This window comes from Squalius cephalus (genome assembly GCF_949319135.1).
Source record: "Squalius cephalus genome assembly, chromosome: 3".
Classification (NCBI taxonomy): domain Eukaryota; kingdom Metazoa; phylum Chordata; class Actinopteri; order Cypriniformes; family Leuciscidae; genus Squalius; species Squalius cephalus.
The window spans coordinates 37968089-37992838 of record NC_137124.1 but is presented as its reverse complement, the minus strand read 5'-3'; the positions used below and the strand labels follow the sequence as shown (position 1 = coordinate 37992838).

General features: G+C 37.7%; 1 protein-coding gene across 1 annotated transcript in view; it reads left to right on the top strand.

Moving 5' to 3' along the window:
* The window catches only part of adam19a (ADAM metallopeptidase domain 19a), a 101999-nt gene that overhangs the window by 4121 nt on the left and 73128 nt on the right, over positions 1–24750 (top strand). Inside the window, exons 2-3 of the mRNA XM_079866760.1 lie at positions 6596–6675; positions 22831–22907. Of these exons, the coding sequence (XP_079722886.1) occupies positions 6596–6675; positions 22831–22907 (157 nt within the window). The remainder of the gene's footprint in view (positions 1–6595; positions 6676–22830; positions 22908–24750) is intronic.

Sequence of the window (24750 nt, the reverse complement as noted above, 5' to 3'; positions counted from 1 at the left end):
TCCTGGTATTTTTATTTTTATTTTTATTTTACTCCTGTTGTTTTTGTCAATCCAATAACAATAAGTTAACGACGCTAAATACAAATATAAACAGGGTCTAAAACATTTTGAGCTTGTCCATTTTTGACCACTTCCAAAGGTAGTCGAAACACATTCGACCGGATTACTTTCGGAGTGCTTTTCCTCGCCTGTCACTCCGATACATATACAGTGTGTTAAATACTTATTATAAACATTTACCAATCTAGCATTCACTTAAATTAATAAATGTGTGACAAAATAATCATATTTTGCACATCACACATGTATTAATTGGGGAAGGTATTTTTTTCTGATGTTTTACAATTAGGACCTACTATCATGGTTGTGACAGAAAATATACAGCAAATACAATTTCTTACAATTATTTTTAAATAAAACTCGCCAGAGTCAGTTTGACCTTGCTCGATCTGTAGCAGGCGAAATACTCAAATATAGTTTGAAAGGGGTCTGTACTTTAAGCAGTTCATGCTGAATTAATTGCAAAAAAATTGTAGAGAAAAAGAATTAGAAGAGGAATTTCAATAGTGTTGCTTTGTGAGCACAGGAAAGTCTTACTATTCAGTGGCCTTATTCTGGGATTTCGATTGGGGACCAGCTTCCGTATTTTATGTATACTGTGCTATTTTGTATTTACATTGATTTGAAAGCTTAAAATACTGAGAATAAGACAAATACTGGAAGAGAATAATGGTTATGTCAAATCACATAAAAAGCTTGCTACAGTGCAAAATAAGAAAGAACTCTTCTCTTCAAGCGTTCGTTCATTGTAGATTTATTTGGAATATGTACATAATAGGAGGTATAAATAAGGCAGACTTTTTGCAGTGGTCTACTCACAGCGCTTTGTGCTCTCCACAGCTGCATGGGTTAGTTATATCACCATTACTCATTTATACGCCTTATGTTTATGCGATGAGAAGAAAGATGGATGACTTTGGGTTTCATCAGTATGTCTAAAAAGCTTCTTGTTCCTGGAATTTTCCATTAGTCCCTGGACAACAGTTTCTCTATCAAGATAATGACTTTCATAAATTGGCTCACAGAATAGATAATGGTTGTTTTTCCTTGTGAAAGCGATTTTTGTGGCATGGAATATTATTATAACACCATCTTCTTTTCTCAAACAGTAGGCCCAGTGTCTGTCATTATAAATCATCTCTGTTTTCTTAAATACCACATATATTTTTAAAAATTTTGTGTGTTGTCAAGTCTTACCACTTGCCGCCCTTGTGAGAAATAAGTGTACTTAAACTGTGCTTGCTGAAAATATAATATTAATTAAATAAAAGCCACTTAAGTGTACTTAAAGAGAGTACAATTTCATGAATATTTTTTAAAACATTTTACTAACAATGTAACAATGTCAAATTAAGCGTTACTCTAAAGGATATTTTAAATCAATATGTTTTATTTTTTTCATGCTTTAAAGAAGTATATTTTGAAAGTGCACTTTGATGCATTGACTAAAATACTAAAGTCCATGTACTTGATTATGGTTTTAACTTGTGCAGTGTAGCGTATTTGATGTTACATTTAAAGTTAATACGTTTTAAATGTACTTAATTGAAACTTTATCGTTACAAATGTGTAATTAAGAATATATTTAATGACATTCAAGTTTAGGTGGAATTGGAAATTATATTTTAGTTTATCATAAATGCTTGTCAGAACATTCAACAATAACAATATTTCAAAGACGAATACAAGTAATTATGAAATTGCTTAAAAAGATGTACTTAAGTCCTAAATGGGTCAAAAAAGTACTCTTAAGGTTAACCGATTGCTTTTAACGTCAATGTAAACTATAATAGAATTCCATTTTATTGTTAGTGTCCGCAAACATTACATTAGATTTGCACTGAGGTATCTTCTTTTAAAGTGTATTACTTACGTAATAAGTACTCTTTTTAAAAGTATGCTAAAGTGTACTTCTTTTTCACAAGGGTGAATGTTGTTAGCATTTCAAACAGTGGTGTACTTTGTGTTTCATTGTGCATTGACATGTCAAAAACTTCCTTCTTTGAAAAAGACTTATAGGCTATCAGCATATCTTAGAACAGTTGGAAATGCGAGGGGACTTTAGTGCACTCCTACACAATCAGCACTCATGGCATTTGAACAAAAAAAAATATGGAAGGCTGTATGAGTCAGATAGCATTATAAATTGACATTCTTATGTGCTACAGTATATAATGAGCGAGAGAGAACATTTTTTTGTGTGTCTGAGAGAGAAAGAAAAATAAGAGAGACAAAGAGAAAAAGGTAATCAGAGAGTGAATCATAGAGACAAAAAGCTAAAGACAGAGATGGGGAGCGTGGCGGAGCTGTTAGTTGGAAGGTAAGGGCAGGGAGGAGTTTTTCTGTGTTGTTTAGAGCTGTCACTGAAGACGCCCGGTCCCTGCAGCGCTTTGTGATTGCATTTGGTGTAAAACGGCACCCTGGAAACAGTGATAGAAACAGTTCCATTCAAACCTCTCTCTTTCACACACGCATCAGGCACAATTCAGAGAAGAGATCCCCCACACAGAAGCAACATTCAATCTTGTGCCAGCTTATCTCTCACACACACATACACAATCATAGTCCGCCAACTGCACCATGCTGCATGTTTTAGAGTGTCACTAAATTGCAGATGCTTCCTGTCAATCTGATATTGACATATTTTTTTAGTCCTCGTCTCACAGTGATGGTTCATAAATTGGTCAATCACACAGATGATGGCTGTGGTGTCTGTAGAAATCCTCACACAGTCACACAGCTGCTGTGATGGACTGATTTTAACCCATTTAAGGCAAGAACATAATGTTTTATGTTCATAAGGCAAGTTTATAATTTACTAGAATGTATGTATAAATGTATTATTTATTCAAATGTATTAATAGATAGATAGATAGATAGATAGATAGATAGATAGATAGATAGATAGATAGATAGATAGATAGATAGATAGATAGATATACTGTATTATAAAATATTGATATAATTTATTTATATTTTAAATCAATCATTTCCAACATATAGTCTCAAATAAAACATTTTCATGTTCTCCCCCTCAAAGTATTGCTTTTATTTTCCATTTTATAATTAGTATATCCCAAGAAAACAAAATTTAGAGGAATAGTTCACTTAAAAAATTGAATTCTGTCATCATTTACTCACCCTCAAGTTGTTTCAAACCTGTATGAAGAATGTTGATAACCAAAAAGTTGATGGACCCCATTGACTTCCAAAGTATTTTTTTTTCCCTTACTATGGAAGTCAATGGTGTCTATCAACTGGTTACCGACATTCTTCAAAATATCTTCCTTTGTGATCAGCAGAAGAAAGAAATTCATACAGGTTTGAAACAACTTGAGGGTGAGCTATTCCTATAAGTGAACTATTCCTTTAACATTGACAGTGGTCTTCTTAAAACACACTGCTATTTTAATGTTACTTTGAGTTTATTTTAAAGTGTATTTAAAATTTTTTTTTTAAATGTATTTATTTTTACACTTCGTTTTTGAGCAAAAATTAGGCAAAATTGTTTCATTGTTTCAATTTTAAGTTCTAATTTTAAATACCCCTTTTATCTGTTTCTCCCTTTCTATCTCTCTCAGTTGTGACAGGAAATCATAATCATCTTATCGGTTTTTCTCTATATTTGTATTCTGTCCTCTCCTAGGGATCGATACGTAATCCTATAACAGCAATGCTGCTTTATGGATCTTATTTGCCTTCTTACATATGTGTTGGATGTCTGGATTACACTCATTAGGCCTCTTATAACATGCTTTTGCAACATCTGGTGCAGTATTTCAGTTGTGACATTTAAAAGCTGACATCCAGTCAAATCTGTCAGTTGCACTCAACCTATCCCATCCTCAGGGCCGACCACAATATTGTTCATCGGCGTATGAGGCGTGAGAATCAAATCAAAGATTTTATGCACATTCCTTTGTGGAGGTGTAAAAATGAAGTGTAGCTTCAGTTCTGGCAGGTCATGTTAGTCAAGCTCGCATCAGCTGACTCTCAGCTGATACCTATAGGAATATGACGCCTATCACTGTATACATATATAAGCTCCTTCAGTGTTATCAACAGCTATTGCGATCCTCAGAAGCTAATTACCCTCCTCCATCCCCAGCTCCTCTCATCCAGTCGGTATGGCATTCTGATTCCCCTTGAATCAGAATAAATTCTCGAATTATGTTGTACTTTAAAATCTTGAATTAATGATATCTGCAATACATTCATGTTGGTTCTGTTCTGTTTACCCTAAGGGGGGTTATTGCTGCTCTCCCTTCTCTTATCCATACTAGGCTGCATGGATGCGCTGGGAGTTCTCGCCCAGAACAGAACCATACCGCCAATCCTAACTGTATGCTAATTGTCAAACGTTTTTGATGATAGTGGTCCTGACAGTAATATGAGGAAATCAGTTTTTTAATAGTTCTTTTATTTAGCAGTACATACATTGAGCAAAACTGTAAATTAATATTTGTATTAACTATAAATAAATGATTGATTTAATGAGACTCCAAGGGAAAGCAAGAGAGGAAAGTGAACAGAAGCAAAAAGAGGAAGAATACTAATCCTCTTCTCCTTCAGACCTTCACTTTTCTCCTGAGGTCTGTTCCTAAAAAGCCTGGTAAGAGAGGAAGGGAAAAGCAAGGCTCTCTGGGACCCCCATGGCAGTTGAATGACTTGACGGGCAGATAATTGTCAACCAGAGGAAGGTCAATTTCACTGTGTTTGAAGAGCAAGTGCCCTCAAGCCAGCTCTGGCCTTCTTAGATCATTCTTCGGGAACAATGTCTTAGGCTGGCTTGAAGCTAATGCTTTCTCTAAACCTATTAGTTTTGGAAAATGGTTTTCTCTAGAGGGCCTTAGTCTGCGTTGATGGATTCTCTGGTTTTATGCCGTGCAGGCGACAGGCTGATTATTTTACGTCCCAGAACTCAAACTTGGCCTTTGATGATGTTTATTGTGGAAAAGAACTGCGGTTACAACCAGAATAGACTTTGCGTTACATTCTGATTGACAACAAGCCGCAGTGATTTAGATCACGCCGACTTTAGACGAGTCTGATATTTTAGCATTAGCGGAGATGAGCCCATTTCAATTTGGAAATAGAAAAGAAAATTGGAAAAAGGATGGTCTTGTGAAGACCATACCGACACACTCCCCTCCCGATCAATTCTATTGCTTCCTTTTACCTCCTGTCATATTTTATAAACTCCAGCCATAAATGGATATGGCAAGGTCAGTAATGATCTTATTTTTCCACATTTGTGTGCATGACAGCTCTGAGTGAGACCTCTGAGATTCAGCTTAGAGGGGATGCTTATTTGTTTCTTTTTGCAAAGAAAAGTACAATCATTGAGGAAAAGAGAGGGATGTAAGAGAAAAATCCTCACAACTTTCATTACCTCTCATCTCTTGTCACTTTATCGGGGAGAGTGAATAGCCAGTTTCGCTGCGCTGATAATCAACTTGTAAAAGCTTGTAATTTTAGTGTCTAATTTTGAATCCCACAAGAGGTTTAAATCAAGTGCATGAAAGCTGTACAAAATGATTTATGAGGATGATTATTCCTCTTAATCATGAGTGATTGAGGGAGATTAATAGCCTGACCTACTGCCCACTTTCAGCTGCCTCTCAAGAGTTGATTAACTTAATGCCAGGCCTGGATTGCCAAGCTATATTGTACTGTCTTAAGTGTTACGTCCATGTTCAACCTTTATAAGGTTTCAGGCTTGATAACAGCAGGCAAACATGGTTAGTAGTCTGGGACGCCTGCAGGATTTCATTTCAGGGTACGCACAGAAACCTGACCATGCCCAAAATGCGATAAATCTCAGAGAATATCAGATCCTTTGGTTTTTTGGTGACACGACAAGGTCAGAAAAAATGTCATATAGCACAACCACTCAAAAACTTACTTTTAATAAATTATAGATGAAATAATAATTCATGGTATTTGTAAAAATAAAGAAATACACTTCCATTCAAAAGCTTTGGGTCGCCTTTTTTGGGGGGGGGGGGGGGGGGGGGGAATGTTCACCAAGACTGCATTTATTTGACCAAAAACACTGTAAAATAAAAGATATTTTGAAATGTATTATTACATTTAAAATATCTCTTCACTATTTGATTAGATTTTAAAATGTATTTTATTCCCGTGATGGCAAAGCTACATTTTCAGCATCATTACTCCAGTCTTCCTTGTCACATGATCCTTCAGAAATCATTCTAATATGTTGATTTGCTGCTCAAGAAACATTTATTTTTATTATCAATGTTGAAAACAGTTGTGATGCTTAACAGGAACTTTCTTTTTTCAGAATTCTTTGATTCAAAGTCAAATGAACAGCATTTATTTGAAATTGAAATCTAACATTATAAATGTCTTATCAATTGAATTCATCCATGCTGAAAAAAAATGTATTCATTTGTACTTTTCTTCACCATGGACACTCTTATATGCCATTGATCCTAAAAGTGAGGTTGAAATGTCAGTATCCATTGTTTTTTTTTTCCTTCTCATGATCTGAGCATCTCTTTCTTTTCAGTGGAAGACAGGGGACAGAGAGTGACGGCACACTGGATCTCTCACGGTACAGCACAGCAGGAGACTGAAACTGCATTTAAGGTAAGGCACTAGGTAACGATAATAAAAAAATATATATGTTTAAATATTCACCACAAACATATTCTTATATTTATAACATAAAATATTTATCAGTTTTATGCAAACTGCCAGGAGACTCCTCACTAGGGTGACATTTAGTTAGATAGTGTACTAAAGACACATTGTACACGGTTGTCTTGGTCTTAGCACTGAGTTGTTACATTTCCATACATATACGAAGAGTTGAGCAAGAGTGGATGCAGCTTGGCCAATGTGTTTGTGGATTTCAGCACAATGGCAAACGTTTTTAGTGGTGCGTTGCCCCAGAAATGTAACATGATGGACAACATAATGAGTTTTCTCTACATGAAAATGGTCAAGCCAGCGTCTTACAAGCCAGTCCAATGGGTCCTTAGAAGGAGTTGTTCCCTCTTGCAGCTTTCTTCAATTATGAGGAAAGGCCTGGAATCCAGACAGAGCCTTGCTTTTGGCCGCTGCAGGTGTTCTAACATTTAGAGTTTCTAACAAGCAACTAAAAAGGTTTCCCTTCATGTTCTCTTGAAAGAGCTTGATCATTCTGTGCAGACTAGGAGACTGCCTGCCTTCTGAATGATCTAAAAGAGCCCCCTTTTGTTCAAATCAATGACAACAATGTTGTGGGATTTCAGGCACCTGCTCTCATCATGTTTATTGATTATGTGTTGTCACATGAAGAGTCTACTTACCCATCTATCCACCTGCTAGATTGTTTTTAAAAGCAATATGAATATTATATACCATATATATATATCGACTACCCACTCTCCAGTTGTCTGTATTGGCCATTGAAAACCCCATGTCAATTTTATATATCTTATAAATAATCCATAAAGTTCACTAGTGAAATAGTTTGACCTGCCCAGAGGAATCCATTCCCATTGGCTGATTTAAATTCCCAACTTTCTCTACTAAAGTTTTCCACTCTAATGGATCTTTCCTATCCTTGAATAGTGTTGCTGCATTTCATGTGCTGTAATACACGGCCGGCCACACACATGTGAATGTGCACACGTCCTTGTGCACTCCTCTGGAACATCCACTCAGTCTGATTTCTCTGCCCTCTTCTCTGTTGTATTGACATCTGTGCTCGGTCTCAAACTCAATGCCCTTCGGATGCAACTAACCTGTTTGGCTTGTTGTGAAACCCTGAGACAGCCTGCAAATGTCAAGATAAATGCCTCAAACAAACCCAGTCCAGTTGAACCTACATTAGAACAATGATGAACATACAATAATAAGCACGAACATATTTTATATTTATATGCACAGAGATCCTGTAAGTTTGTTGTTTGAGATATTTTTGGTCAATCTATGGACATCCGGTCCAATTTGTGTGGTTCTTAGTGGGAATTTTGCCATTTTTCAGTTTTTATATTTGGTTTAGTGTCTGTCTTTAATATGGGCCTTACTATCATGCCGTGGCATAACTCAGCAGAGACATCATAAATAAATTTTTTTTTTTTTTTTCTTTTTTTTTTAAGGGGCACTAGTGCCAATCCTGGCCCATTTTGTGCCTTAGGCGAGATAAGACATAACATATGTATATTTTTTAATTAGCTATTTAGTAGTTCTTTATAAATGTAAGATTATTATTAACAAACCAAGTAAAATTGCAACTAGTGATTACCATACATTTTTAATGCATAAAAAAGCTTTGACACTGATCCATGGGGGAAGAGTCATACAAGTTGTCAGCATTAGTTTTCAGTTTTAAGCAACTGATCTGCGCAAAATTCATCTTAATTGGACAAACCAAATTTAGATATGTGAATGGGTGATTAAATGTATTTATTTGTTTGTTTGTTTATTTAAAATCCACAGAATTGGGAAGCATGTGCTGTGTTTGAATAAACGTGACGCTTTTGACTGAGTGTCTGGAGCCAAACAGATTCTGTCAGCTGTTGTTTTGCTAGTGGTGCTGACTATTGATGTGATGGCAACTTCTTGACATTTAGGCCCAGCCTGTGAATATGTCACCATCTGTAGAGAGGAATAACCAATCACATTGCCTGATTTCATGGAAATTGTAAGATTAGTCAATTTACTGGAACATGAATTACTTTATACGGCTCAACAAAATGATTGGATATCATTAATTTTCTATAAGAGTTGACAATTTCCTGCAACACAGCGACTGTTGCCAAATGCAGCAAGAGCAGAGCTCGACTTTCTGCAGATGAGGACCAAAGCGACAACCGGTGGGAGTGAGGAGATTCCTACTAGCAACCAACAGCTCATAAGCTCTACAATCTCAAGCGATTGAATAGCTGTCACTGTGAACGCAGCTTTGTTGGGGTCTCTCACAGGCTCACATGTTCACTTAATAGTTGACTTCACAAATAGACAGAAAAAAAACATTATATGTGTGTTCGTGAGAATCTGGACGTTTGATTGAACTTCTGGCTCTTCTGGTGATGATGTAACGAGTCACTGTGCTGTTTGGAGCTTGGCTGAATGCATGTCAGGCGGATGTAATTTTATACGCTGAAACAAAGACACACACACAGACACTCTTCCCTAAGGATGGGGGCAGGGGAACAGGACGCCTGCCAGAACACTGAGCGTATGAAGGAAAAATGTTAGCTACTTATAGCAAAAGAAAACCACTCTCTGGCTCCTTTTATGTGCGTCTCACCAAGCATTGAGCATATGGTCTAGTTTTTCCATTTTTCCTGGTCTCAAACACTTGGCCATATTTACTAACAGCTTGCGCCAGCGCAAACCCTCTTTTGGCGCTAAAAAAACTACTGACAGGATTTACTAAAGACACGCAGTGAAAAATTAGCGCTGAAAAGGCATGGATTTTTGCGGCTGACCTTATTGCATATGCATTTGTAGGAGTTTCCCTTTCAGACACAACATTTATGGGAGGAGAGTATTTAAATGAATCACACAAGGTGATTTACTAAAGATTGCGCTCACCGCTCGTCAATGTACTGGTGTTTGCGCCATTATTTACCGCCCAAAAAAAGCACGTCTTAAACTAGACGCTACCTGGTAGATTGCGTTGGTCATTATGGAAATGATCTGACTGCGTCTGTGTCCTTTAATGTACGCATTGTCAGCAGATCGCGCAGAGCTAATTTGCCCTGTTTAGTAAATCTGCCCTTTATTTGTTAAATTTACATGGTTCACAAAAAGTATTTGTAGGCCTATGTACATTAAAGGAGAACTTGGTAACTTTTTTAACTTAATAAAACTGTCTAGAAATCATTTGGATGGTTAAACAACCTGTTCTGGTGATATTGGTGACTTTCCCCGCTCCCCCCAGCATTCCCAGGCGGAAAACCAACCTTGCAACTTGGGGACTACCGTCCCGGCAAGATAGAAATTGGAAGTCTCGTGAGAAGCGAGAACGAGAACGAGCGCGAAACACGAATTGCTTTACGGCAATTCGACATAAACACACACGCATGTATGATGTATTACCAGATTACCCACCTCGGTAGACATAGCTCCACACGATACAGTTGGCTTGCTCCGATCAAAACAAACGCACAGGAGCAGCGGTAGAGAGGGGGAGGAGGCCGCCGCAAGTGAGTTTTTTACGACCGTGTTGTGAAATATACGCCCCCCCCCCCCCCCACAGCTGTAGGGGGAGCTCGTGGGGAAAACATGCGACAACAAAAGGGAAAATCAGCGAAGAAGTGACTAGAGTTCGCTAGAGTTGCCGAGTTCTCCCAGAGAATGTCTAATATGGCGAGAAGTTTCACTCTCACTACACTTCCGGCTTCTGAACTGGTTGCAGTTGCACTCTGATTCCATATGAGGGCGCTCACAGGACGAGTGCAGAATGAATGGAGGTCAATGGCGGTATACCCCTAAAAATCCACTTTTCTCAGGATATAATTTTTTGTCTAGTAATTTGAATGTTGTATTCGAAAGGAGATGCAAAGAAATTACACATTGCTGGGTGTTAGATTTTTTAGAGTCACTTATTTGCTTTACAAAGTCTTTCAAAATGTCAATGACGTCAGAATGCTGACGTCATTAGCAGAATGCTAGCGTGTTATGGGCAACAACAACTCAACCTGTAAGAAATCAAAACGACATAAGTACTCGTTCATTCAACTTTCGACCTAAAACCCATGTTGAACTTGCAAAATCTACAATCAGATCTGAGATTTCTCAACGGCAATCGGGTGAAAGAGACAAATTTAGCCGTCTAGCCCCATTGACTCCCATTCATTTTGCACTCATGGCGAGCGCCCCCAGTGGAAATCTGGTGGTACTACAGCCAAAATTCGGTACAATAGGACTTAATAGGGAGTGGGCAGGCTCTCCGTAGACAGGCTCTGGTTCTCCTTTAAAGACACAAAATGTAAATGTATTTTACAAAATATCAAAACAAGTGACATTTATTTGAAAGAAATTTAGCACAAACATATTTTTCAAGCAAAACATTTCACAAAAAGAAGTGTGTAGGTTGAAAATCACAAAACAACGGAAACGTTGTTTTGGTAAACTTAGGCCCTGTTTAGAACGCTCGCGGGTGAAAACGTAAAAATATTTGATCAGATGTGCCTTTCGTTTAGACGGCGACGGCGTTTTTGGGCCTTAAAACTGCAAAAAAGTGAAACCACCCTCCAGAGTGGAAATCTTAAAAACGCTCCACCGTCGCGTTCCCGTCTAAAGGGTAAAAACGCAAAAGTATGCGAGACAGTGAAGGCACGATCACCGGTCCATTGCCACCTAGCCGCCTGGAGTGCATACTACATCGAATTTCACACAATTTTGCGTCACCATATGCACGCAGATTTCCCCCCCAAAACGCTCGTCTAAACGCAGAATAAAAAAGTGATAACGCAATGCCACTTTTGCGTTTTCTCTTCAGATAGTTTCCGTGTAAACATAGCCTTACAGATTGTCAGTCATGTTCATTGTTAATGTGTAAAAGTAGATAATAGTCAAAAGTGAAGTTAGTTAGAAAATTTGTTGGCAGATAAGACTTGGTTTGACATTTTGTGTCTATTGCAATGATATTTTTAAAATGGGCATTTAAAGTGTGACTTCAGTGTCCAAATACTTATAACTTTGTCTGGTATTGTCTCAGAGAAGACATAAATCAGATTTTTTCAGGCACTACGCCGAGCTATTTATAATGAGCACACCAACATGAGCCAAGGCTAATGAGGTATGTTTGATATCTGAGATAATTGTCAGGTTTGTTTAGGCTAATACTTAACATCTACCGCAATCACAATGAATGCTCCATAACTGTTTTGGTCTTTTGTCTTGAGTTACACATAAATAATTTCAGTTTATTTGTCAAGTTTATGTTTTTGCTTCGTGTCACTTTACTGCTGGAAAATAGTCTCATGGACCAGACCTGTCAGTTTTGCTTCAGCCATACTGCCCTCGATGACAAATTTTCCAGTTCCTCCTGCTGAAAAACCCAGAGCAGGATGAAGCCACCAGTATACTTGACAGCAGGAATTATTCCTTGAGTGTTGAGGAAAAGAGGCTGAAAATGTGAGACTGATCTGATTTGCCACTTTTATTAAGACTACTTAAAGTCAATGATATTTATTGTGGAATTAAGAAATTGAACAGCTGAAATTTTAGTGTTATTTTTTTTTCCAGAATTTATAGCAAGTATACATTTACAGATTATGCTACAATCAATGATAATACGTACAGTATACAGTATATGTGAATTTTGCATTTTTTGAATACAAATAAACGTCATCCCTTGGAAAATGAGAAGATGAATGGACAGAGAAACGAATGAAAGGCTGAAGGATTACTATGAAGAGGTTGAGCTTCATAAACAGTTGCGCCTTGAAAACTACTTACATAATATATTTTGTTTCTGTGTTTGTGCTTTTATGTTATTCGCATAATTCCTAATTTTATGTCATTTTAATTCCACCTGATAGTATGTGATGATCGGTACACAGATCAAGTTACAATTGTTACACCAAATTATTGGTGCTTGACATTCTATATAAAATACAATTTAGTAGAAATACAACATTAAGAGAGAAAAATACCTTCAGTTCATTTAGAGAACAAGAACCGAAAGAATGAAAGTGAGAAGTTACTCGGGAGGATTCCATGAAACAAAAATAAGCACGTTCGACACCAGCAATCCTGCAAGGAATTAAATTTGTTTTCCCCCTCGTTCCTCTTTCTTCTCTTCACTATCTCTCTCTCTGGCTTTCACCCTCAATCATTCTCTCCTCCCTTTCATTCACCGCTCCATCACAGTCACTCTCCGTATGGCTCTATCTTTTTTTTATTTTATCCCTAACTCCATCTCCCCCTGTCCTTTCTCTACCACCAAGGCATTTTCTGTCCTCCTCTTGTTTCTATTTTTGCACTGAAAGCATTACACTTTTTTGACCTCCAGAAGTAGAGCAAACACTTAAATGGAATTGAATTGAATTGAGTATGAAGTCCTACTTTAAGAAGTTGAAGTTGCTGCTGAATTTGCAGCTATGACGGAATAGGCTCATTTGTCTCAGGCCGTAGGTCCCCGAGATGAACCCGCCTGGCATTTGGGTCACACTCACAAGTAGGTGAATACATGTTCCTTGTATAAAGAATACATAATTACAGTTTTTTTATGAACTAGTTTAATAGGGTTTTTAATGGTGTGTGGGTGTGGGTGTGTTTGTGTTTGTGTGCTAGTCTGAAGGTAGGTAGGTGTGTTAAAGAATTGATAAGCCAAATAATAAGACAGTCTGGCACAATCCACATGCTCCAACTGAATGTCGCCTTTTGTACGGTTCAGCAAATCTTATATAAAATGATGTGGGGAGTTTAGAAAAGCAGCACTGAAGGCTCAGACACACACACACACACACACACATCTGCACACAATGCAGCATACAAAAACTAGCTGAGACATGGCCAGTTTTATTATTTAATAATGTTTCTTCATTCAGTGTTGTTTTGTTGGACAGATGACTCACTTTTGTTGAGATGTGGATGTGCATGAGAACGGCTAACCAAAAATAAATTCATTTTAATGGTTCTGTTGGAGGACATCAAGGTTTCTTTTTTTCTTCTTTTTTTCTTTCTCAAGTATGTTGTGAGTCATATTTTCATTCCAAAACTGTCTGGACATATGTTCAAAAAGGTAGGCATTCAAAGATTTTGCAGGTCTTTGTGAGTGGAATGTGAAGAATGTGCGTAATTAAGTAGTATGCATCTGGCTTTGTGTGCCAAGGTTAGATTTAAGTGTGTGTGTGTGTGTGTGTGTGTGTGTGAATATGTGCACTACTGTACACTGAACACCCTCGATCTGAATTACTGAATACTATCACAACTTTTTGATCAATATTGTGATATCCTGTATCCTGCATCTCTCCTTCATCCAAAATATTCCCAAACCACAGATGTTGATTTTTTTTTTTGGCCAAGTCCTTATCCGGCCCTGAATTCACCTTCCCTGTTTCTGTGCTCTCTTCTGTCATAACGATAAACTGAGGGGGACTGGCCGGAAAATCATGCTTTCTGAGGTTTAGAAATTGCTCACATCGCAATTTTATTACGATTTCGATTAATCGCACAGCTATGGTATGAAAGTCTTTTCAGGTGTTCCATGTATTCAGATATATACTTTAGTACCATTATTCTAAATGATATTGAAATACTAAAAAAGGTAAAAAAACAGCTGTGTCAGGTGTTGTTGTGAAGATGTTTTTATCACATGTTCAAGCACTGAACACTATAAAGCCAATGAAGATTTGAAGGACAAATGTAAATTGTACTGTTATGCTGTCCTGTGATCTAGAGCCAGATTCACTAAACATTCATTCTTCTTGACTGCTATTTGTTTTATTTAATTTTCTAACTTAAGAATAAAGTTGCACATGTTTTGTATTGATCTTCTATGATCTTCATTGGCTGTCCACAAACAATGTGTACTTTGACCCCCCCCCAAACACTTAAGTTGTAGCTGAGGCATTGTATCGTTATCGAGAGACTGCTTTTTCTCTGCGCTGCGAAAGCAAATTCACTTTCCATGAACACTTCCAAAGGATGAGGACTAGCGTTCAAATTAATACTGTAAAACTGATGCTATCGTTACTGTCTGTATGTCGTTGACATGCCAGTCATTCTCTTCCTGTCTAAGCATGGCCAGAATAAACTGAACAATATGGTCAGAAGTCTGAGACTGAGGTCTTAGATAAATATAGAAGAGTAACTTCTATCAAAATCCTGTATTTGATGGCCAGGAGCCGTTGGTTTGGCTAGCTGACTTTAGCCCCAGTTAATTTCCCACAAATCATCTCTTGTGTGACTCCTCTTTGACATAGTCACACACAAAGAATGAGCGATGATGAGCCCTTCAGGATAGAATGTCATGAGGAGACTGTGGTAAATTTGATCTGGTGCACACAGCTCCCTTAATGGCAGACAGGTTATATTAAAAAGATTGTCCTCATAGCTGATTCCACATCTCTCAAAGCCGTCTGTCTACGAAAGCTGATAACTGCACTATAAAAGGTCTCATACTGTATGTGTAGCGCCGGGAAGCTCAATAATTTCTTACCTCCATTAGTCAAAATGTGTCCAGTAAGTTCAAAGGAAAATGTATGCACAAAAAACTGAGAATTAGCTTCCTTACCAAGTGAAGATGAAACTGGGACAATTTGTCACACTGAAAAGCGAAAAGATTTAACATGAAATCACATTTCCTTTGATTTTCCTCAGCTGATGTAAACACACTTTTATGAGGTTCCTCTGTGGTCCCATCTTGCTATTATGTGCTATCATGCTCTCTGATAAAGGATGTCATGTTCCTAAACTTATCAGAATATTAACCAAAGCAAAGCCCAAGTTGGCGCTCTGTGAAGCAGGCTGAGTGAAAAACAGAGTGTGAAAACACTTCAAATTTGAATGCATCTCTATAATTCCAATGTTTTCAAAACACTTCACACGGCAATACATTATTTTCGACCCCTACAGCTCATAGCTAGAATTCATTATTTCAATGTGGGATTGCCTAACCTAAAAATGCATTGATACAGATCATTACATCATTTGGAAGAGTAATCGCAAACATAAGGAGGGTGCTTTTAAAAGTCTACATTTTTTAAAGGGATATAGTTCACCCATTTGACTTTCTTTCTTCAATAAAACACAAAAAGAGAAGTTTAGACAAATGTTCCTGGTGCTCTTTTTCAATCAATGAAAGTGTATTGCAAAACATCAGACTTGTATCTGATTTAGTAAACAGACATTATATACAGAGTTATATACAGTACCTGTCATAAGTTTGGAAACATGAACATGTTTTAATGTTTTTGAAACAAGTCTCACCAAGGCTGCCTTTGTTTAATAAAAAAAGAATTGTTTTCTATTTGAATATATTTTAAAATATATGAATTTCAGCATCATTACTCCAGTCTTCAGTGTCACATGATCCTTCAGATTCTGATTTGCTGCTCTTATTATTATTATTATTATTATTATCAACGTTGAAAATAGTTATGCTGCTTGACATTTTTGTGGAAATGGTGATACTTTTTTCAGGAATCTTCGATGAATAGAAAGTTCAATGAACAAAATTTATTTGCATTTATGTATTACATTTATTAAAGCATTTATTAAATACAAATCTTTTGTAACATTATACATTTCTTCACTGTCACTTTTTATCAATGTAATGCATCCTTGATTAATAAAAGTAATCATTTCTCTGTTTTTTAATCTTCTTACCACAATTGTTTGAAGGGTATCATTGTTTCCACAAAAATGTAGCAAAAGTAGATACAAAATTGATAACAACAATAATACATGTTTCTTGAGCAGCAAATCAGTATATTAAAATGATTTCTGAAGGACCATGTGACTAAAGATTGGAGTAACGATTCTGAAAATTCAGCTTTCAGCAGAAATAAATGACACTTTTTAATTTATAAAAATAGAAAACAATTATTTAAAATTGTAAAAATATTTAACAATATTACTGTTTTTACTTAGCCTGGGTTTCCCCATGCTGCCTTGCGCACAACATGATTTTATTCACGCTGCTAGGCAGCCTGGATTCCATGGACCAGATTTTCGCCTCAGCGAGGGGACCAATCACAGAACGGGGAGGGAGCAGCAAGACGATGACGACGTCTATGCGACACACCGAAGCAGTTTGTTTATGTCTATGGATAAAAACATGTCTGTAGAGTGTCCATATACCTTCTACCCTCATGTTTGTCTTGCACAAACGGCAATAGTCGCTGAACGCCATCGTGTACACATAAATCTCTGACCCATCGTCTTCTTCCTCGTCGAATTTCTGTCGCTCTACATACGTCATCTGGTATAATTGAAACGATTGGCTATGAGCTACGTGCAGGCGCATTTGATAGACATTCGTAGCGGCCAATAAACGGCTCTGGGCATTCGTAAACCACGCCACAAATACGAGAAAATGAACATGTGGTTCCCAGACCACGTCTCAGTGAGACGAGGTCTGACGTTAGCCAGGCTAGTTTTTACTGTAATTTTGATTAAATAAATGCAGTCTTGCTGAGCATAAGAGACTACTTTCAAAAACATTTAAAAACACTTTGTCAGGTACTGTATAAGCAAAAGAATTATTTCCACCGAGCGGTACGGTACAGTTCAATACAGTACAGTACAATTCGGGATGATAAACCATGATCCGGCTTGCGTTTCCACCGCCAACAGTACCCTTACTTGATAGGCGTGGTGTAGCGATCAACGTCATTCTTGTGCAAAGAAGAAGAAAGCGACAGAGTAAACAACAACAGAGGACATACAGAAGATCTTGTTCTTGCTTCTCGTCATTTTGTCACAAGAAGAAGACAAGCTTTGTTTGAGCAAAGGCTGCAGGCTGCAAGGAAAAACACAGCTGAAATGCACGCGCAAGTGACGATTCTCTGTCAACCAATCAACTTTCTGCAGTGAATCTAGCTCCACCCTTTAATAGCGGACTACTGTGCTAGGGAAAAGTGGATGTCACGTGTCAGTGTATGTTTGGACTTTCAGTTTGTGTTTTGATTTGTTCCTGTTTTCCTTTGTTCTTTTCCCGCCACTCCTTCGTTTCCATGGTGACTGTCATTATCAGTTCAGTTGTATCACCTGTTTAGTCATCATCGTCATCTGTATCACCTGTGTTCTGTTAATCAGTGTAATCTGTGTTTGTATTTAAGTTCTGTCTGTTCAGTCAGTTTTTTTCTGATCTCTGTTATATTTAGTGTGTGTTGCTACCTGTTCTGCTGTCGTGTATTTAATTACGTTAAACCTTTGTTCTTGGAAATATATCTTTGTCTCCGTCTGCCTTCCTGCAACCACCCGTGACAGTGGAACGGTATGGTTTGGAATTAGGGTACTGTTCACAACTTCTGACAATGGAAATGGCAAATTGTGTACCGTACTGAACTGAACTGTGCCGTACCGCTCGATGGAAATGAGGTGGTAGATTTGGGCCACCTTTGCCTACAGTCTGAATGTAGCCAAAGTTATTAAACTTAAGAAGATTTGGAATTCTGCTAAATGACTCCTTTTGTGAAATTCTAAAATATTACAGGTTTGGAAATGTGAAGAGTAGCTTTTCCTTTTATTTTTATTTTTAATGTTCTATTATGTATGAAAATGTTCAGCTGATATGCATGCCTTGGCACAAATGTAAAGCCCTAGTATGGTGCAGTCTTCCAAAAGACTACAAGCTTGCAGCCCAGCATGAGCTCTGGGACTGCGGATACCACGCACCTCAATGCCCACCTCCCTGGCTTTGTGTTGCTCTTTCATTTATCATTCAGATGTAATCATGTCAACAGTGGAACAACCGATTCCCCTCATATAAATATTTAAACTTGAGGTGATGAAGAGTCTAGAGAGGTATCCGAAAGGGTATTCTTAATCTGTGTTTTTTTAAGATATCATCATCAATAGAGGAATGTGTCTGGGGATACAAGTACATGGTATTTCTACCTACTATTCAGAAGATATATAATTTTGTTATTTTTTTTTTTTTTTTTTTTTTTTACCAAAGTGACCTAGACTAAATTGGCTGTGCCTGTGACATAGAGTGCAAATAGAACTAACACAAATCAAGCATTTGACAGGAATGAAATGTTAAACGATAACAGATTTAGGGTGTGCTGACATGTTTTGACTTCTAAGTCTGGGGATCTGAATTCCAACAGCATTACTGAAGCAACTTAACACAGAACATTACGACAACTTCTGTCATCTGCACTTTTTGTACAATCACTTCCAAGCAGTTTTGTTTTTGTCTTCATCTTTCTATCTCCCTTTTTCTAACATCAATTTATCACACTGTCCTCTGACATCTTCTTTCGTCCCTTCACCTGTCTCTTTGACAGCGGCATGCAGGGCTGGATTTACCTCATATTGTGACAGGCAAAATTAATTTTCATTTCATGTTAAAAAACGATGATGAGCTACGTGCTAGCCATTTAAGACAGTATTGGCAATAGAGTGCAACAATTCCCTCACACTGTTTCAGCGCTGCTGGTTTTCTTTTTTTCTCTCCAATATTTCAGTTATAAGTCATGAACCAAGCAAATTGGCTACGAGGTGAATCACAACACTACAAATTTTCATTTAAAGCAAAAAGTTGGACAGAATGACAAATGTACTAGATTGTGTACTTAACGGTTTTAGTGAGGGAAAGAACTACAAGCCCATGAAGCACTGCGAACAGCATAATCAAATTAAAAACTATGGATAAATATAAGACTACTCATTTACAAATGTATAAAAAAAAAACAATGTATTTTAAGTGTATTACAAAATATGCAACATTTCAGTATTTTGAGAGCGATGACTCGATTACGTCATTCGCAGTGCTCCATGGAAGTGGGCGGAGCTATTTTGGACTGTGTTGCTTTTCCGACTCTCTGATTGGTGTCATTTTCTTTACAGCATCATGTAGTTTTTTTAACATGGTTAGTTTAAAAAATAAGATGAAATAATCCAGGTTGATGGCTTGATGGCTTCAGATGGCTTCAGTTTTTACTTCTGGAAACCAAACTGTTGCACTTTATGATGATTCGACGGTAAAGATTTCTTGTGTAAAGAAAATGCTGTTCTTATTCAAACAACCAGTTCTTTATTTACCTTTGCATTGCAAGCAAGCAGAGACGGTCAAAACTGTGTGTGGCACTTCTTTAAAGATTCAAGAAGGTAGTGGAGTTTTACCGACAGTTTGAGGAGCCAATGGAGTTATGAGGTTTGGTAAATAATAAGATTTACTAATTATTTTTATTGCGAGCATAGGCACCTGCCTAGAATGCCTATGCATAAATCCGGCCCTGGCAGCATGAAGCTCTTGCATGTTAAGGAAAAGTGACCTCCTCCACAACTCCTAATTTCTTCCATCTCAACCTTTTGTTTTTTGAAATGTGATTGTTTTAAACATCCTCATCTCGTCTTCCTTTATCCCATGGAGCGAAACTCCCCCTCAACTTAGAACATTCTAACAGATGTATATATGTGTAGTCCTGTGATTTCTAATGCACTTCCTCTCTTCACATAAAAAATATGTCTTTATGTTCCAATAATTCCTCCACAGTTGCATCAGAAACTAGATTTTTACCTTTTCTGACATTTTATACATTTGTTTGAGGAAAATGTAAGTGCCGCTAGCCAGAGTAAAAGTCACTAAGGTGATGTGGGTGGTTGTCAGGGCTATGCAGTTTCTAAGGGTGTTGCTACATTTTCTAAAGAAAATATGAGTGTAAATGTTGTCTGTGGTTACCAGGACATTGCTATGTGGATTACAATTTTGTCTTTCCCATGCAAAAGTTGCTAGGGTGTTATAGGGGTTGCCAGGGAGTTTCTTTGTGGTTGCTATGTGGCTCCTACATTTGTTGAGGAGTGGCACTTGCCTGTGCAAAAGTTTATAGGGAGTTGGGGTGATGGCAGGGTGTTGCTATGTGGTTGGCGTCGCTATGTGATTGCTACATTTTACAAAGATATTAGTGGTTCTTCCCCATGCAAAAGTTGTGGGTGGATCCCAGGTTGTTGTGGTAAAATATTAGTGGTGGGTTGGCTGTGCAAAAGTTTCTAGGGTGTTGTGCTTAGTTTCCACGGTCATGTTTATGTGGTTTCTTGGGTGTTCTGGTCTCTCCTGTCCCTAGATATATCTTACCTCCTTTGTTGTAAATCTAATTGCTTTTTTTTTTTTCTGGTTTTATCATCTTCCATCTTCCTATATGAGCAATAGCAAGCAGGATAGTAATAATTCACAAACACTGCCACCATCAAATTACTTTCTCAGAATGTGCTAGCAGCAAGATGTTTCACATTTGGAATCATCACTATTCTCTGCTACTCCAGTCATTTCATGTGTGGTCCCATAGGGGTACTGTTTATACAACACTCTCCCCAAGGTCTGTTGAACATCTTACTGACTTGGGTTGCCGCTGGACTAAGACATTTTCCATTGGTATCGCAGGACTTTTGATGGCTGGAGGGAGGAGTTCATGTCTACTGATGTCTGACTTTTTGGAAAGGGTTTACATGGAGGATCAAAGTCTTGAGATTCCGACCCGTTTTATCTGCTAGCACAGCTAACCACAAGCAGGGCATGCAGAGTAAACACATGCTAAACACTAGCTCTGGCCCGTTGGCTTCAACACAATGTCTTTCCTTTATGGCAGGCTTTAAGTGTGCAGCTGACTCAAAAAAAAGAGCTAATTTAAAAAAAAAAAAACAATACAGTTGTTTTGGATGATATGGTTTTTGGAGAGAGCTCTTTACTTTTGATTTGACTTCCATATTATTGAAGCTTTAAAATCTTCACTGAAAATTTCTCTAAATCTTAACGCTTAGAGGGTTTTATGTCAGCATTCGTTCAAAATGTAGTATACTTATTTAAATATACATTAACATTCAGTTCCCGTTGCATTAATTTCATCAAAATAAAAAAAAATACAGCAAAACAGTATTATTGAGAAATATTATTACAAACATGTAAGTACACAGTTAATATTATTGAATTTATAGCAGCCATTACTGCTGTCTTTCATAATGGCAAAATTATAACCCAATATATAATTTCATCATGACGCTAACATTCCCATGTCCAACGCGTCTGATGCCAAAGGTTTCTTATTTAAATCAATGGAGTTCCCTGTTCGTCGATACCGTGATGCCTAGGGGAACCTTTAACGTCTTAATTGTGACATGGAAGGCACTTGACCATGCTTCAGTTTTTGACACCTTGGGAGTGATAATTTGTGTATTATATAATATAAAACACAGGATATAACAGGCAGATACTGTTACATGTATATTGTACATATACCGTCCGCTGGAAGAACACACTCTGGGCTTTATCCAGCTTGCCTGCCAGACACACTACCCGGACCGCTCCAAGGCACGCATTACTGAGGGCGGTCCAATGGAAGACTTCGCTGCATTCGTGGAGTGGGTGCTGGTGAACAACAACTCCCCGTTCACCATCAGCCCGGCTGAGGACGACACCAGCCCCACTTTACATCCAGAGACTAGCCATCCGCCACCGCCGACCGGCACGATGAAGATACGAGAGCCCACCGTAGACCGCAGACTTCGGTCTGCAGTGTCGTGTGGGCTCTTCGGTGTGTCAGCTGCACCTGGGTCTCCATCTCCAGGGGCGTCTCCATCGGCCTCGTCATGGTTGGTCTCTGGACCAACATCTGGCTCCTCCTGCGCCGGGCTCCCCCTTGGCTCCTCCCACCCTCCACTCCCCCTTTGACTATTTGTTGGACTCTTCATTCAAAAAGAACAAATATTCCAAGTGTTCTTCACAAAGTCCAAACGATGATTTGTGTGAAGATCACCGTCTCCATCCGCGTACATCCTGTGCACACATTTCAAAATTGCCGCCTGAGGAGGTGTTACGTCAGCTTTAATTGTGAAACAGCATTGGTTGCCGTCTGTCTCATGACCAATTGCATCATTACGTCAGCTTTGATTGTGAAATATTCTCTGATGAATAGGACATTCAGAAGAACAGCATTTATTTGAAATACAAAACTTTCGTAACTATGTAAATGTCTTTACTGCCACTTTTGGTCAATTTCATGCCTTCTTGCTGCATAAAAGTACTAATTTCTTAAATAATACAAAAAAGTAGCCTAAGATTTACTGATCTGAAACTGTAAAAAAGTAAGATTTACTGACCTGAGTCTGTACTTTTCTGCTCATCAGGACCAGTTCCCAGAGAGGGGAGAGATTCTGGTCTCAGCCCAGGACTTGAAATTGGTTCTACAAGTTGAAAAGAATCAGTAAGTAACCTCTTAACATGACTAACTCGTACAAATAATTGAAGAAAAAATTATCTGATTGCAGATCTGATTAATGCACTGCTGAAAGATTTTTGAATTGCTTTGTTGAATACATATCCAATAAAATAAAATAACTAGATCTAGCCAATAAGGTGAAGATGTGGGAGTGGTGCTGAATTTATCTGTAAATGGTAAAATGGCTGTGTGCTGGAGTTTAGACAGTTGAATAATTACTTGAGCCACAGATCTTCTGGAAAAGGGAACAGGTATCTCTATCACCCTCTGATTGTTCTGCCAAATGCTGAGATGAACCAATGCCATGGAGTCATAGCCTGAGTCTGACTGTACTGGAATCCTTTGGGGATGGATTGCCTTTTCCTCCTCAGAAATTGCAGGACCAGATTATTGTTACTTGGCAGAGTTAATGTTTATTTTAACCACATATGAACCTTGCATTCCCAGTCTGGTTTTCCAAATGTAGGTCAGAAGAAAGGACACCCACACTGACACACATAAACACAGAGCAGCCTGACTTCCTGAGTATTTTCGAGGCCCGAAGGAACCCTCAAAGCGGTCCCACAGTCTTTTTTTGGAGTTTTTACAACGCAAAGTACTCTCCAAGCAGGTCGAAGTGAAGAAAATTAGGAAAGTCAGGGCATAGAGGACTGGCATAGAATCTAGATCACAGCCGCATTGTAATGGATCTAGAAACTGGAGGATAGCTTGAGGACTTTTTAATGAAGTCACTCAATCTATAGATGTATATGCCATTTGTCTAATTGCTTCTTTACATTGCATCTCTTGCAGTGGAGTGCTTTCAACACACAACAGAAACTAAAAGGTTATTCTCAAAGGGAAGGGCAAGCGGTGTCTGCTTTGTGAAAAGGGACATTTCCAAAGAAGCACACCTGTTTTATCTATACACTATAGCGCAGAACGATTATAGAATTGATATATTATAAAATACTTATTTTGTGTATGGCAACGGAATGTCTTAGCAAGCAGAGATCTGTGTCCCTGAATTGCGTTTTTGCTGGTTATGCTTCAGTAAATTAAGACAACCTCACAATGACTATGTTAGTATAACAACGCTGTTGTATCTTGCAAAAGTTGCCATTATAATCAACAACGCTGTTGACAGTGCGTTGAATTGTTATTAACAATGTGTCTATGCCTTTTAGTGTTCAGGTGAAATTCTGGTCAAATTTCATGGGCAAAAAACCTACATTTTCTATTGTCAGTAGTGACAATAGATAGATCATGCACATTTGATCTGATATAACTGGATTGAAACACTGTAAAAAATGATTTTTTGGTGAAGTAAATACTACTGAAAAAAAACAATGTAATTTACATGAAAAAGTTAGTTCAGGCAAGAATAAAAAAAACTAAGTAAATTCCATATCAGTACTTAATTCAAGCGAGTAGAAATGAAAGCGTAAATATCAACTCCATAAAATTAAGTAAAAATTACTCAACTTTTCTGATACTGGGGTTCCCATCATGCACTGGACCTTGAATAATTAATGAGGTTAATTTTTCACTGGTTTCCAGCTGTATTTACACTGTTTTATCATTGCTTTTGTTGTCAGGATTAGTAACTTGCCATTTTGTGACATTTCGAGTAAATTTTCTGCTCAAAATGACACATTCAAACACAAAAACGATCCATCAAATGTTACCGTCATTGTGTATTGTCTACCAAGTATTGAGGTCTTTGCATTCACATGATGCTTAACATTTGACATGCTGTAGTATAAATTACTTAGATAACCTAAGTAAAGCTCATACTATAAATGACTGGTATAATTCAATATTATTGTTTGAGTGAAATGTAATGCAA